This window comes from Fusarium oxysporum, chromosome V, assembly GCF_013085055.1.
Source record: "Fusarium oxysporum Fo47 chromosome V, complete sequence".
Taxonomy (NCBI): Eukaryota; Fungi; Ascomycota; class Sordariomycetes; order Hypocreales; family Nectriaceae; genus Fusarium; species Fusarium oxysporum.
This window is the reverse complement of record NC_072844.1, coordinates 2,452,778-2,468,502: the sequence shown is the minus strand read 5'-3', so window position 1 is coordinate 2,468,502 and position 15,725 is coordinate 2,452,778. Positions and strand designations below refer to the sequence as shown.

The 15,725-nt window shown below is 48.4% G+C and overlaps 3 protein-coding genes across 3 annotated transcripts; 1 reads left to right on the top strand and 2 right to left on the bottom strand.

The window, feature by feature from the left end:
* Positions 1 to 900: 900 nt before the first annotated feature.
* On the top strand, positions 901 to 3,058 carry FOBCDRAFT_293327 (uncharacterized protein; the record flags this gene model as incomplete). The annotated part of the gene is made up of 4 exons (XM_031184286.3): positions 901 to 1,037; positions 1,093 to 2,148; positions 2,230 to 2,564; positions 2,657 to 3,058. 4 exons carry the CDS (start codon positions 901 to 903, stop codon positions 2,728 to 2,730), a joined length of 1,602 nt encoding a protein of 533 aa, XP_031039928.2. The 3' UTR covers positions 2,731 to 3,058.
* On the bottom strand, positions 3,059 to 5,100 carry FOBCDRAFT_36105 (uncharacterized protein). Its single transcript, XM_031184281.3, has 4 exons — positions 4,763 to 5,100; positions 4,499 to 4,699; positions 4,226 to 4,422; positions 3,059 to 4,154 (listed from the first exon to the last, which is right to left on the bottom strand). The coding sequence occupies exons 1-4, from the start codon at positions 4,812 to 4,814 to the stop codon at positions 3,213 to 3,215; spliced, it is 1,392 nt and encodes a 463-aa protein (XP_031039923.2). The 5' UTR covers positions 4,815 to 5,100; the 3' UTR covers positions 3,059 to 3,212.
* A 6,692-nt stretch (positions 5,101 to 11,792) lies between these two features.
* On the bottom strand, positions 11,793 to 13,597 carry FOBCDRAFT_223666 (uncharacterized protein). The gene has a single exon (XM_031184280.3). The coding sequence runs from the start codon at positions 13,263 to 13,265 to the stop codon at positions 12,027 to 12,029; it is 1,239 nt and encodes a 412-aa protein (XP_031039922.2). The 5' UTR covers positions 13,266 to 13,597; the 3' UTR covers positions 11,793 to 12,026.
* Between the last annotated feature and the right edge of the window lie 2,128 nt (positions 13,598 to 15,725).

Sequence of the window (15,725 nt, the reverse complement as noted above, 5' to 3'; positions counted from 1 at the left end):
TTTGGCTCCTGTGTCTTTCCCTTTCAGGTTACTTGCGACATTACACCTTATTTCAAATCATCCCTGAGCTGGCAGGCCCTTGTGCCCCCGCTCTTTCCGCTGTCTGCTTTCTTCTTTAGTTAGGCCCCATTACCTTTTTGTCCAATTTCCAATATTTACCTTATCCTTTCAAATCAACATCTTCAGCCTTCTTCTCACAGCCTTGGGCTCCATCACCATCGCCCCCTGCAGCGGCTGACTAACCGATTAGACGTCATCCTTGGTTTGGTCCCTGTCAATCTTGACCTTGCACCTGGCACCCGGCGCCCATCTACCGGGTTCGCCATCTAGAGTGCCGTATGTACAACACGGCATAGCGTACAGCGTGCAGTTACCTACCGCCCGCTGTGCTGCGTATTTGCTGTGGTCTCTCTGCAGTGCGTATCTGCAACCACCCCTCGGCCTATTCTGGCCCCAGGCCTGGAAGCATCAAGAGACCCATCGACATCTAATCAAGTCTGTGGCCCGGGGGGGCATCATTTTCTCTTCGTACTGAGACTCGACGTCAAATAGCCCTCGTTCCCGGCCTCAATGTCTCGGTTCTCCTCCTCTCTTTCCATACCATCAGTCTCATTATCAATATCATACAACAGTCTCAAGCTTGCATCAAGCTCAACAACACGTACACATACACTCACATTTATATCTATATCTTGCTCCTGCTCACGGTATACGCCTATCAAACCACTCTGTCTAGGTAGCTCAAATTCTTCCATTACCTCCTTGCTGTCTGACATAATAAAAGCGTAGTCAGCATAAGTCCTTTTTTAACTTACACCCACCACACTCTTCCTCCTCAAAGTACAAGCCCATCTTACGGGCTACATATCAGCCACCACGGATCCCAGAAGAAGAACCATTATGTCTCGCTCCGTGTCATCTTCACGGGGCTCTGAGTCTCCAATGGAGCCTGAACGTGCACACAGAGCCTGTGAAAAGTGTACTCGTACCAAAAAGAAATGTGATAAAGCATTGCCTGCTTGTTCTCGCTGTACGAGGTGTGTAACTGCCCTTGCAACTCGATTTTCCGATCTCCTTTGACTAACTCGCCAGACTTGCAACTACGTGCTCCTATGATTTTATCTACACGGCCCCAACAACCGCTGTTGTGGAACCTGGATATCTTGCAGGATCTACACCCAAAGAAGCATATGGACAGGGTATATTTGACCCTGCTTTTGATGTTTCCAGCTCAATGGTAATGGCGTTGTTGTCATCACGCAACATTCCTTGGCGCGAGGCAACCGAGCGCTACTTTGAAACTATGAATCCCTGGTTCTCTGTAATCCATCCGGAACTCTTTGCCATCCGCACGGACAACCTAGGGTCCGGGGCCAGCTCCAATGCCGATCAAGGACCCCGCGACCCTGCTGTTGCCCTCCTAATCGTTTGCATGCAGCTCGTCTCTCAGTACGATGATGAAGCTGCTGCCGCGAGCACCAACGTTAATGAGGGTAAGGACATGATCGAGATGCCAGCTTACAGGGCTGCCAAACGAGCCCTGAGCGTCTTACGTGGTCTTTCTGCTCCTTGCATTGAACTTGTCCAATGTTCCATCCTGCTGGCACTCTTTGAGTTTGGCCACGGTGATGTAATGCGTGCGTATGTGAGTATTGGAGATGCAAACACCATGGCCATGGTCCTGCGCATCGGCCCTGGAAAGTATATCGAAGCTGAACGAGAGGCCAATATTCCTTATGAGGAGGAAGAACGTCGCTGTGTCTACTGGAGTCTTTTCGTTCTCGATCGTCTCATTCATGTCGATTGTTCTCTCATCCATATGCCACTTCAAGTGCCGTCCCCAGCCGCCGATGATCTACTGCCAACAAGCAATCTCATTTGGCACAATCAGAATCAATCGCCCACGCGTTCTGTTCAGCGACACCCTGCGAGCGTGGCCCCTTCGGTACCTCTGGGGCCATTCCAAAGAAATTGTCAATGTGCAATGCTCTATACAAGAGCCTATTCTCCGAAACCCCAAGGGAACCCCAATGCCTTGTTAGAGGAGTATGTCGAGCTAGATATTGCAACACGTGCTCTTGTCGAGGCTATGATCATGCAGACTTCTCGTTGGGGAGATTTCTACGAGTGTTTCGCCACTTGTACATGGTAAGACGGACCCTGGGACAAGAAGCACAGCCAAATAATGTCTCTTTCCTAGTTCTTGAAACGAACTGACAATTGACCTAGCCTCCTTCTGTTCCTTTACTGTCGCCAGCTTCGCGCGGCCAACACCATATCCGCTGCAGGACCCTTTTCTCCAACCGCCGATGACATCGCCCCTAAAGCCATCGCCGGTCTTAATTTCACAATTCGTATCATTGCCGACACTACAACCGACTTGAACGATCAACTCGCCCATCGCCCTCACCTTCTCGCTCCCTGCTCACCTGTCACGCCATACTCGGCATACCACTGCCTCATGGTCCTGAGCCACCTCGAGCATCTAATCCCTGAAGCTGACACAAGATTTCACAACATATTTGCGTCATTGCACTTTTTTGCTAAGAGATGGGGAGTCGCTGGTAAGTTCTTAGGCTACTAGCAAAGCGCGCCGTTTAGGATCGAGCCGTAGAGCAGAAAACGACATAGTGGAAAGGCATCTGACTCTATACAGGACAACTTGTCAACAAGGTTGAACTGTTTCTAGCGGACGCTGACGAGACACAATGGTGCTTCATGGACGAATGAGACAACCACGACGAAAGCTATTTAAACGCACCATGCTTATCATCACATCATGCCATCCAACCGAAACGACGATATATTGGGTATTAACCAGGACGAATTGCAAGACCTCCTTGGTAATATTGACAGCTTTTTGAGCTCTTACACCACAGCTCCATAAAACGAGATATTGCTTCATTAGCTTGGCATACCGCGAGGTTTTAATTATTTCTATTCGTTTACAATCGAAGATAAATGCGTATACCAAAGCATATGCACGATCATAGTACACGCCACCTCCAACCAGACGGCCGGCTTCTCAGTCTGTCGGCGTGGAAAGCAAAATGCCCAAGCATCGCTCCTATAACTTGGAAAACGCTCAACAAATAACACAATCCATCAAAATAATCGCTCACATGCAAACATTAAGCGTCTCAATTGTGGCTCAGTTTTTTTGAGATCATGAAGGTTCGATGGATTCAGGATAACCTTTCGTCCTTTACGCATTACGGGGAGTTTCCCACGACCAAGATCAGCAGCATGCCATTAAGGATACATGATGCGACGAACGTAGTCCAAACCGCCAGTAGATGTGGAAATGACAGTCGGTCGTGCCGGTATAGCGTCATACCGAGGGCACTACAGGCGGTGAACAAGCTCGCAACAACGCCAACAGTAACGCCCGCGTCAACTTCAGCTCTGAGCCTGTGTCGACCGGTAGAAATAAGCGTGCCGGCGACGAGGAGGAGCAGGAAAGACATGGCAAAGGAGCTAATCGTACCCCAAAACAAGGTCTTCTCACGGTACAAATGTGCTTGCTGTTGATTTAGGCTGGGAAGGGCATAATGTGTGGCATATCCAGTCGCGGGGAAGCCATCTGAACTAGCATATCCTGCTTCCTCGTCCGACTCGCTGCTGTTGAAGGTCGTGCTGGAGTATTGGTAAGGTGAATGATTGGCACCAAGTAGAGACTGGCGCTCCCGGGTGTTGTTGCGCTTGAACCAACCCCTTGCCTTCTTCATGGGTGCTTTGAAGATATTCTGCAGGTAGCCGAATCCCGGAAAACTAGTGCTTTCATCTGGATTTATATAGATAGCATATCCATCATCATCAGCTGCACATTCACTTCCATCGTCATATTCGTTCCAGTATTTGGCAGGTTCTTCCATCTGCGGTGGAGGCAAGAAATCGAACGTAGGTTGAGCGCGGCTGGTGGGGTGACGATTTGTCGAGTTGAGAGATCCTGAAAGAGATTGACGTCGGTATGACTGAGCTTGGGATTCTGGTGAGCTAGGTTCGCTCAATGCGGGAGCGGCAGCGTTCAGTGTGCATGTGATGTCGTCATAACGTTGTTGTAAGGAGGAAAAGTCACGGCGAGTGAAACTTTTCGGATCGGAGAGAACGTTCTCATAGAGACGAATACCGAGGGTTGTAGAACCGGTCCATTTCTGTAAGTGAGTGATCAGTCACTACGTTCATCCAGATGTCAAATTCACACGAAGCAGTCATGATGACGTACCTTGTATTTTTTGGTGATCTTGCGGAAGGCGACAGTCTGAGCCTTGACGAAGCGCTCGAGGGATTGAATGTCACTACCACAACGAACCAATTCACGCTCGTACTTGGTGAAACGTCTGTGGTGCTTGATGGCAGAATCACCGGCGAGCTGTTCCTGGTTCTTTGATGCCCAACGATCGATATTCTTGGCGAGGTATTCTATGGAGGTGTTAGATTTGGCATGTGGTCGCGTGCCACTCAAGACGTGGCGCAGAACTACAAGTCCATGACATACCTAATCGGCGCGAAATCTCATCTGCTTTGCTTGAAACAAATAACTGCAGTCTTTCATGCTGACGATCAAGCTCCATGTATAAGCCATCCTCGAATCGCGAAAGAGCCTCATCCTTTTGTCCGGGAATGGCCATAGCCGTGGCCTGGTCGCGCGTCGTGTGCATCTTGATCTCATGCTTAATGGAATTGTAGTCGAGGTTATCTAAATCAAGAAGTAATTGGTCAGTATACCGGAATTGTTTCGACGGAGAGCATTAAAACCTACGAAGACTCCATTCTGGAACAGACTCTCTTTCGAGGTGGTCGCCAAACTTCATGTCTGATCAATAATAACAAAATTCGGCAATCAAGGTAACGGACGTCAACTAAAACGACAGAGAGAGAAGAAGAAGAAGAAGAAGAAGAAGAAGAAAAGAGCGGACGATTGATATCACCTATTCTCAAGCTCGCCCTGCTACCTGTCCCTTCCTTATGTGCGGGTGAGGCCTTTGAGTACAGATGCGAGCCGTAGAGGAAGGTTCAAATCGAATCAAGTCGAACTGAATTGAGCTGAGTTGGCGGGAGAAGCGAGCGGAAGATGCTGCTCAACGCCGAACTGAAAACTTCAATTGAGGAAGGTGGATCTTGATATCTTTATACCTACAGAGCAGAATGGGTTGTAAGTCAAATGCGCAATCCAAGACAATCACGATATTTGGTCCTCAAGTGAAACAGAGTAGCTCATTTGTCTGTGGGAGACAGGGGAGGATGTGAGGAATGAAGATGTCAATTGGAAGCAGGAAATGACGTACCCAAATATCACTCTGAGTAGTAGGTAAGGTACTAAGTAGGTATGAAGCACACCCTGCTTGGCTCGAGACACAGCCCGCTTCGAGATCCAATTTAAAGATTAAAGCTTGTCGTGGTAGGACGGGCAATGGATCTTTAACGCCCAAAAAGCAATTGGGTGGGGCCGGCCTAGACAGTGACCTAGGCGGGAGCCAGGTTGTTTTAGTCCTTGACCTGGGACAGTTTCTGCGGGCGTTGGCGCTGCGACGGTTGCTCGAAAGGAACTTCGCAGAAGAGAACCTCGCAAGTAGCTGCAATTGCCTCGCGAAGGAAGGGCGAAGACAAAGAAGTCGGGCTCTACCGGGCTCCTTATCATATGCTCTTGTTGACCAAAGTCTCTGACTGGTGGCTGGCGCAGATGGTGTACGAATGGACAGACAGTAGCCTCGAACTCAATCCTGACAAGGATAGTCCCTCGTATTGAGATAAGAGTCTCAGCAGTTTGGATAGACAAAAAAATGTCAAGATTCACCACAATCAACAAGCAAGCCAAACGCAACAACCAAAACAGAAATGTTTCTGGGCTAGGTAGTGTCGTCTCGGTGATAGACACGGTCTCTTGGTAAATCTCGGTTTATCAGACAGCACAATTCCAGGCAGCCTGATGTCAGCCAGAGGAAACCCACTGCCTCTTTCGTGAGATTCGTTGAGTCGATGAACCGACGTTTGTTGAAAAGAGCAGACAAGTAAGTGAGCGATCTGGAAAGTTCTAGTGAGCGAACAAGCTAGAAGAAAATTGACGGCGAGGCGTGGGAAACGTTGCAAGTTTATATCTTTGAATCAGCCATTCGCTCTTTCTTCACCCTTGTACCGCCTCTTACCACTCCTGTCGAGCTCATCCACTCACCTCGTGCTTCGCATGCATCGGTAACGCCCACCCGGACAAGATCCCTGGACTTGGCATGATCCATCCATCGTACAGAGCATAGCGGAGCGTCCAGTAGCGCAACGAAGAGCAATCTGCATCTCTCTGCAGCGTAACAGTGCTATAGTGGGCACCGCAGCAGGTTACATTACGTGCTACAGCGATCCAGAGCGACAACGCCCCTGTTGACCTGACGGATGGGGTGGTGGGTTCACGGGTGCTGGAGAGAAGGAGGGGGGAGTGGAGGGACTCGGGAGGGGCCAAAAGGATCAAGGGTCCCCGTCCAGACGTTGGAACAATTGAAGCCGGATACTTGATAGGACGGAATGCAGATATCGTTGCCATGATCTGGACCTTTTGGCAATAATCATCTGCAGGAAACTCATCATGCCTCGGCTTAGCAAGCCAAAGGACACTGGAAGAAACGCTGAGGGGTAAAGATAACAAACAGTTAGGTGCGATAACGAACATTAGCAAAAGAATGTCCAATTCTCGCGTGTATAGATCACGATGCATTCTATACTGCACAGTGTCGTTACCGAGGAGAACTTTATTCTTCATTGCTAGTGGCCAAGTTAAACTGAGAAGTTGGGCGATGTGCAGAAGTCTCGGCTCTTGGGCTTCGGCATATCAGAAATTGAGTTTGGTGCAAGAAACTTGGGAAACGTGGTGGCCGCGGCATACAGGCATACAGTGTGTATATACCTGGTCATCTTTTGGGCTACAGACAAATAATGATCCTTCCCCTTGCTTTACCCATGAATTGCAGCAAGTACCTCTGTTTATTCTATCAAGCATCAGGCCATGGCTACCACTGTGCAAAATCCCCAAACTTATGCATCTCTTGAGTTCTTGTACAATCACCTCAGGTAGCAAGTAGGTACCTTACCTATCTGTGTCGGTATCGGTATTCTTGCACGCTGTGCCACCTTATCATCTCACTGTACCTTAGCCAGGTGTTATTGCCTGCATCCGGCTAAGTTTCTTTTTGATAAGTTCAGTTCCTTCCAGTGAGATTCGAATTAAACATCCATACCTTAGATACCGCTCAACCTTACCTCTACTATGCCGACCTACCTTAAGCTTTCCTCTAAGTAAGGAGCTATAGCAACTCAGTGAATACGGAGTACAGTTCCTCCCATTACGTACCGCAACTTATAAGTTGGCAGGGCACCGGTGGGAACATAACAATGGCTAAGTTACCTGGATGGGAAACTCTTCACGCCCTTCTTTTCTCATCCATATTATCCGGACGTACATATCTTGGTCGACAAACACGACTTGTCAAGTTGCCGCCGCACGTTGTGTAACCACTCGGATGAGTCGAGGCCCGATGGCCAGTCATTTATAATTAATTAGTTATGATATTCTTGTGCAGAATCAATGAGTTGCCTACAACAACTGTCTGTCTGTACTGTGCCGTACGGGTATTAGCCGCGGCCGCAGCCATAGCCACCCTGTTTTTCTCAACCGAGTCAGAACCTAGAGGCAATGACGGGTACCTGAGATAGAAAGTACCTAAGGTACACTGCATTGGGGTGCCTACCTACCGACTTCTACATCAAGACGTCGCCAGCGCCGAGGATTTCATGTGGAATAACGACAAGCAGATTGCAGTAATCAAGACGAGCACAGTGCAGAACAGCCGAGACCGTAATATTCGTCAATGATTCTCAGTGATGCTACTTTCACTACCACCGGTGCGGTATTGAGTTAGAGTGCAGGCAAGACATTTCCGATCCTCCGGGAATGTACCTTAGCGTCGGTACCAACCAAGTGATCGTTACTGGTCACGCGAGAACTTAAAAAAGAATAAAGTGCCTTCGAGGCTCAAACACCCAGCTCCCAGCTTACTAACCTAGCAGCCAGCAGTTAGCCTCGACTCGAAAGCTTATTCCATTGCTTGTTGTTGGAAAGCATCTATGCAGTTCCATGTCCATAGTATGTTCGTCCTCATGGAACCTTGGCCTGTCCTGCCTTCTCTTGTACGTTGTCGACTTGTTAGCTTGGCTTCGCTTCGCTTCCGCGGCTCGTGGAAAGTTGGCTCGGTCCAGCTTTTCCCTGTCTGTTGACGCCAGACAAGGAGTCTAGACAGAACCCTTGCATTACGGATATACGCATCCTTGTCTGTCATATTATGGATCGTTTTTCGCATGGACAGTGGCGTGCCTTCGTCATTCCCTCGGTCGAACTTAGTCTTGACCATCATCGTGCAGGTCTAGGGCTTGGATGACTTCATATGGGATGTAACATTATTTCAGGGTGCATTGGCTTACAGTAAAACGGTCTGACTGATGCGGAACCTCTACAGCTTCTTCATTGTTCTTCAGCCCTGGGGTTGAAGTTTGTTCCGTCATAGTGCTTCGCTTAGAAAGCATTAGCGCAATAAGGTAGTTCCTCCATTCTCCAGACGAGCAAGGACCATGTGCTGCCTCTACTGGCTCTGTCGTGTCGACAATAAGGCTTGGCAGGTCCCACCGAATGGTAGAACGCCTACGAGACATGGGGATGACAGTATCCCTGCCCAGATTGTCGACTTTTCCTTGGCTGCTGGGGTAAATAAATAATCACACCAGAATTCCCCTCACGCTTCTACTTGGAGAGGCCTGGCTCTTTTTAAGCCGCCGTTCCACTGAGAAAACTTCTCCACCACAAACGACCAAAAAAAAGCCCACACAACCTAAAAGTCAATTCTATTAGCAACTCACCAGGAACAACCAAAATTCAGTTGCTAGCACAGAAGTAGAGTGCTTAGTGGTCAGAATGCATTTCTTTTCATGCCAGGGGGCACAACGAGGCCTTCTTCTAAATTAAGAATATAATACTTTGGATAAGAAGAATTACAAACAGACATGCAGCTGGGAATGACACTGCGGCCCTGTAATTCATGATACAGACAAGGACACTTGCCTCCAGAGATCGATGCGGATCGCCTTCAAATTTATCCGCCCAAAATACCCAAGTGTCGCTAGTTCAACAATAATTCCCAGATCATCCTCCCAGCGTCGCATCCAGTTTGGATGTACATGAATGTCTAGCTAGTGCCTTCAATTGGAACGGCAGAAGATGTTGGTCTTTCGCCCTATTCCTTGAGGCTCAAAGACTGTAAGCTAAAACACCCTTGAATCCACTTGGGCGTTCCACCTCAGCCCAAGGACTCAGCTTTCTCGGACCAGCGACAAATTAGCTTCAGGCGGCTGAAAAATCCGTCTCAAGGAACTGCTATCGCTTCGGCATAATGGGGCGATATCGGCCCCAAAAAGAGCATCAAACCCGACCCAGAGGGAGAAAAGGCGCGAATCGTCGGTTCTGCATCAGAGGTGCCATGGGCTAGTGAGCCTCCTGCATAGGGTGTCATGTTGTCAAAAAAAATCTACAACATGTTATTGGTCGAGTCGCATGCAGTCGTTGAAGCCTCTACGTAAATCTCGTGCACATCTGCCGAATTGGGATCTCGGTCTGGCCAGATGCATTTTGTTACACTAGTCCCATTGATATGTCCGAGTGCTGCAACTTCGTCCAAGGGCTCTTGGTATCGAAAGCGGGCATATGTTGGATCTCGCTTTGTGGGCTGCATGCCCCTTTCTGTCTCCAAGCCTACCTTACTGGCGATAGACTTGATCCCGTTACATCGCAGACCCTGACTCTGCCCCAGTTCAGATTTGAAAGTGAGGAGTGAAGGGATAGCCCGGTGGTCGATTTACGAAGAGTCTGTAGTCTGTACAAAGGTCCCTACCTGCCCGCTGATGGATTGAGCCTCCAGGGGTATGCGGCCACATTCACCCATGTATCTATCCACAACCCGTTCTGCCGCCCTAGCGATGGGCCGTGCGCATGAGTTGCATTGCACCGCATCGCAGAGTTTACGAGATGCAATTCGCAGTCCAAAAACAGTAATAGGTCACGCCCGCACTCGCGAAATCAGTTCTCATACCCCTCGAGGCCGGATAGGACGGCACGTTATACTATGTTTTGTATTCACAACGCAGTTGCTAAATGTTGTTTTCATGTGAGTGTCACGTTCTAGACTTTTCACGACTTGGTGGGTACTAGGCAGTTTGCTGGATTTCTCACCAGGCCAACTTGATTCATGTTTCATATGGCTACCCTTCTGATATGACTCAAGAGGCCCTGCTGTCACAATTACCTGTAACTCAACTATGGCACCTTTCTGCTAATTCATCAACCAAAATCGTTACCGGCATTATTTCTCAGAACTAGATAAGTACCTGTGCTTGTTAGTTTTGGTTTAATTTTTGCGCAAATCAGACTTGAAATACCTTGTTAAGTATCCTGTTAATTCACCAGAAACATGAGAAAGTTCTGCTGCACCCTTTGGCTTGTAACAGCTTACAGGGTTCAGGATTGACTAGACAAGCACGTGAATAAATAGAAGGCCCACGATGCAGCGTGGTTTTGCATGCATGAGTTTGTTACTACTAAACTATTGCCCGGCTGTCCACAATGGGAAACATGTCCAGTGACTGTTTGCCCCATGGGTGAAACGAACGCCCCGTTTGATGTCAAATATCTGAGTCAATGGACATATCAAGCTTATCTAACGGCATAACGACCCCGGAGAAATATATCTAAAGCCAATCGACATGGGGTTCTTGCTCAGATCCTGGGTAGTCTGAAGCAGGACCAGGGGGGGGGGGGGGGGGACCTTTCCATAGCTGAGCATGTGACCTGTTAACCTGGATCCTTCTTGTGATATGCTAGTTGATATTGGTCTTGGCGTCTAAGACGTAATTGTTCCCGAATTAGTTCACCTCGGGGAGCAAGAAAACTTGAGACTTTAGAAGAGAGGATGCCAAAATAAAATCAGTAAAGAGTCCCCTAATCTTGGGCTAAATTACCTAACCATTTTCGTCGCTTGGGCTTAAGGTCCTACCTAAGCTTTCTTGCCTCCCCGAGGTTCAGTATATGAGGCCAATTTTGCACCATCGAGCTCCTGCTTTGTGCTCAGGGCAATACGATAACGACAACTTGGCAGGATCGTCATCAATGAACCAAGTCAGAGTGATCTACATGGGCTATGAACTATCATGAACGACTAATGTGGAAGGTGGCTGGTTATCTTGGCTCTTCGGTTCTTATCTGCAAAGTGCTGCTCTACCACTGGAAAAGGACAACCTTGCCGGTTCTTATATTTATCTTCAGTACAGAGTTTGTTGCGACAGCTTATTGGACAATTTAAGTACCATTCTCAGTAACACAATCTTGCCAATCGAGGCTGTTCTCATGATTGAGTTGACGATATTACCGAAGCCGTGTGTATTCGAAACCAGCCAATGGGCTCTAGGGTAGCCTTCATCACCTGGATGTGTTGTATCCCTAACTATTCACTGTCCAGCGTCACAAGACCAAGTTGAAGATACATGGACAAAAGATATCCAGAAGCCTCGGGTGAAAGCGGCATGTCAAGGCCACATGTTTTCTCGCGATAGTGTGACAAGTGTTGGTACTGATCCTGGAGGCCCTCCAACATGATTCTATAACGCTCGTCGGGACTTTGATTACACTTTTAAGCTTTACGAAATTCGGTCACACTCACACTCCTCAGAAGAGTAGAGACGTGATATGCAGTAGCAGTGTAATGTTTCATAGCAAAACATGAATATGCATTTCGTAAACCCGTTGTTTGTGTGCATGTGCAAACTTGTCTATAAAACGCCAATTTCCCCATAAGATGCGTTGTTCAGTCATCTATGATAACTCCTAGTCATAATCGCCAATGCGCTGCCATAATGCGTCGGTATCTAGCTTGCCAGTCATAAGTGTAGCCCCGATTGTAAGGGGCCAGAAATATCGTCCATGCATGTTCTTAGATGCATCATCCCTCAAAATCCAAGAGACTACCAACTTCAAGAACCCCCGCTATCTCTCCCTTTTCCATCACTGCTATGGCAGATTCTCGCTTACATGCCAGATTTTCGTCATTCGGTGACAGTTGCATGTTCCTCAAGATATCCCGTGCCTGACGGATAGTAGTATCTGAGGATAGCGAAAGCATCAAAGCCTTGGACATTAAGGCATCTGGAAGCTCTTCCAAACTCTTGTTCAGGTCATCTCTGCTGATCTTTCGTATTGTACCTGGTGAGGCAACTCGATCTTGCACTCTGACCCAACCAGTGACCGAATCGAGGCCAGCACGCAGCAGGTCAAACCCCAGGCTCCCCCCCTCTGACTCTGGTGCTACCGGTATATCGTACCAACTGACTGCTATATCTTTAATGGTCCGAGGTTGTCGAGCTGCGGCACCGATAGCACCACCAGGGTGATTCTTTGCAAAGACAGCCGCAATGCTGGCATTGATCTCCTTGGCTGCTGTAACCGCAATTGCATCACCAACAGCCAACGCCACTGTCGTCGATGTGGTGGGAGCAGAAACGCCAAATGAGATCTTCTCAGGTTCTGGAATCGGGGCCGGGAGCAGGATGGTATTAGGCCGGTGATTGATGAACTCGCATGTTTCCGGAGAAGTGTGCGATGTGAGAAGTATAGTCGGGAGTGACTCATCGATGTGAGGTAGCATGATGAGCAGCTCCTGAGTCTTGCCCGAATACGTGATAAACAACAGAGTATCGCTAGGCCCTATGATACCAAGGTCACCGTGCAAGGCTTCAGTTGGATGAAGAAAGACGGCGTGAATGGCGAGACTTTTGAATGTAGCCACGAGTTTCTGTCCAATGTGTCCTGATTTGCCTACGCCGATAACAACGAGTTTGCCATTCGCCCGTTGCTGCTTGGTAATAGCCTGGACCGACAAGTTGAAGCCATCGCGGGCTACAGGATCTGTCTCATACAGCCGCGAAAGATTTCTCAAGGCCAATGCCTCTGTATTGAGCACATGTATGCCTTCTCGCAGACGCTGATCCTTGATTGGAGAGTCTCCTCTTATTTCTCGTTCTAAACTCAGTGGGTCGATGGGTTCACAGAAGGTGTCCCCGGGTGGTGATGAGGATGGTGTAGGAGGAGAGGGAGGAGGTATTGCAAGGCATGAAGAGGCACCAAGCACAACGACTGCACTCGTCTGAACTGGCCCATGGCCAGGTTGCGACAGGCTTGCCATATCTCTAAGGCCCTTGATGTGAGATGATGGTTGAAAGCTTAAACATGAGCTGAGAGTGTTGGGTGCGGAAAGTCGCTCAGAACTGAAAGTAAGCAACTTTTCCTTCACAAGGCACAGCGCCTCGTTATTGTAACGATGGCTGTTTGCGGGTGGCCTTGTGAACGCAAGTGAAAGGTTTCTGGTCTTATTCCAAGTTTTCTTGTTGCGATTTGAAAACCCACAAAGGCCTTATCACATGTAGATAGAGGTCTTTCATACACAAACTCCAATCGAAACTAGTCGAGTGTTTCTTCAGAGATTTATTTGAAGAACAAAATTCACTCGACGTCCGACAGAGAAATGGGTAAATTATGTTGTAGAAAAGAAACCACAACGGTGGGCTGCATATTTATGAATTTGCTCGATCCCCAGCCAAAGTCATGGATAAAGCTTACGTTTCTGAAAGCGAGATCTGGGGAGGATGCGAGCCTGTGTCTGTCCAATTGGTTGTGATCCCCGATTGCGAGCGACTTCAAGAATCCCGATCTAGACATAGTCCCTGGATTGAGTGGATGCGATAGGAGCCCGGCTCTATCCGGAGTACCGAACTATCAACCTCTCATGGCACTTCCTCAGATAGGTGCTTCAGATCGAGAAGTCCTGCAAGTACAAGAATACCAGCAGTGTCACGTTTAGAGTTCGTCAACGTTAGAAAATCCTGGTTTTTGATGAACGTTCCATCATCGATTCTTGAGCCTCGTTATAGAATTGACGATTGATGGCGCAATAGCCGCTCGGTTCAGGTTCTCTTGTTCGGATTGTTGCTCGGCGGGGGGCGGGGCATCGGGACCCTGTCTAGGGAGGAATCAAAGTCTATGATTCCATGAAGCAGAGCGATGGGCGAACCAGCGCTCGGCTCGGGACCACTTGAAGTGAATGGCGCAAGCGGTGCGATTCAATGCCGTGCTGAGTAAAGCGGTTGACCGTAATTACTTGGCCTTCTCCGCGCACTGGATATGATGCCTCGATCGGCAAGTCACGCAGATCGAGTATAATGACAGGTCCCTGAACAAAAAGTTCTGAAACAGCAACGTCGCTGACATCTGCATTGACGAGTAGGCGGGACAAGTTTGGGCTATTCGCAAGAAAAGGGAGAAGAGAGGGATACATGACATCCGTACTGTAATCTTTAGAGCCCACAGTAAAGCCATCGTTGCCGTTGTTCTTGTCCGTACTCATATCAGTTATACCAGCACGTGGTTGATGAGATCCTTAGCGCTGCTTCCCCCAGGGGTCGATCGTTGCTGCTTTTCCCTTATCGTTGACGGTTACTTATCATCTTATCAATCAAGGTTGTCCGTGAATAAGAGTTACGGCTCATATTGATTGGCATGGTTCCAATCCAACCTCAACTCGGTATGAACGGAAATGCCTTGAGGTAGCCCTCGTAGACCAACGTGAGCTACAGGTTACCTGCCTCTGGGCACTAGAAGTACCTAGGTACCTAGGTACCTTAGGTAAGGCACAAATACACAAGTTACTGAATCAATCAAAGTAATCGTTTGGCCTGAGTGAAAACTGCGATACGCAATCGCCATACCTTTGAGGCTTTGCGCAACCATTTACAGCCTCTCACAGTGACCCTTGCAAACTTGGCAGACAACTGCACCGAATAAGCCTCTCAGAGTGTCAGACAGTTGAGGGCCCATGTTCCTGCAGTGCTATCTCCTGCGGACACTGCCCTTTCTGTAAGACATAGATCCCGTTGCAACATCTTGCATCGAACATCCGCCTGCATGACCAATCGTATATGTCTACTGTCTTAGGATAACACGAACCTGATATTGATTTACTGATGTTGTTAATCAATGTCAAGTGAGAACGTTGATAGCAAGGACTGACAGCATATTCAACAGGATGTTTGCTGTTCCCTTGTCGCCTGGTCAAGCCATATAACAGGCGCGTTTGAAGTTAAGTAAGTGCACTAACTGCCGTGTTCATCAACTCGTCGATGGTACCCGGGGCCAAGTTGACGTGAGTCAGAGAGCCTGGATCCTCGAAAAAGCTGCAGCCTTAGCTATCTGCCGAAATCAGAACATTTAAGGTTCACGGTAGCTTCTTCAAGATCATCCAAAGACATGTCAAAATGCTTGAATTCTGGACTGGCCATTGAACAGCAAGGTTTCTAGGACGAAGTATATGCTGTCCAGACCCGATCTTGATGGCCGGATCGGCATTAGTCGAAATGATCATCGCCACGACTGGGGTTCGTGACGGATTCAGATGGATGTCGACTCAAGTTTCAGACACGTCTGAAACGTGGGTTCTTGTGCAGCCGCTGATGAGAAGATTGATGACGACCACCGTCCTCTTGCAAGAAAAGGCGAGGGGAAGTTTGACAATAATTACATTGTCAGCCCTGGCTTAGCGGCTGCTCGTACTAATGTGCCTTGCAGGCTAAGATCCCAACGGGTCTGAATG

Bases quoted from the DNA above. Each gene is read 5' to 3' on its own strand.
- FOBCDRAFT_36105 (XM_031184281.3), bottom strand. From the start codon at position 4,814: ATGAAGTTTGGCGACCACCTCGAAAGAGAGTCTGTTCCAGAATGGAGT. The intron at 4,700-4,762 runs GTAGGTTTTAAT...TTCTTGATTTAG, and splicing joins TGTTCCAGAATGGAGTCTTC to ATAACCTCGACTACAATTCC. The intron at 4,423-4,498 runs GTATGTCATGGA...ACACCTCCATAG, and splicing joins TGAGATTTCGCGCCGATTAG to AATACCTCGCCAAGAATATC.
- FOBCDRAFT_223666 (XM_031184280.3), bottom strand. From the start codon at position 13,265: ATGGCAAGCCTGTCGCAACCTGGCCATGGGCCAGTTCAGACGAGTGCA.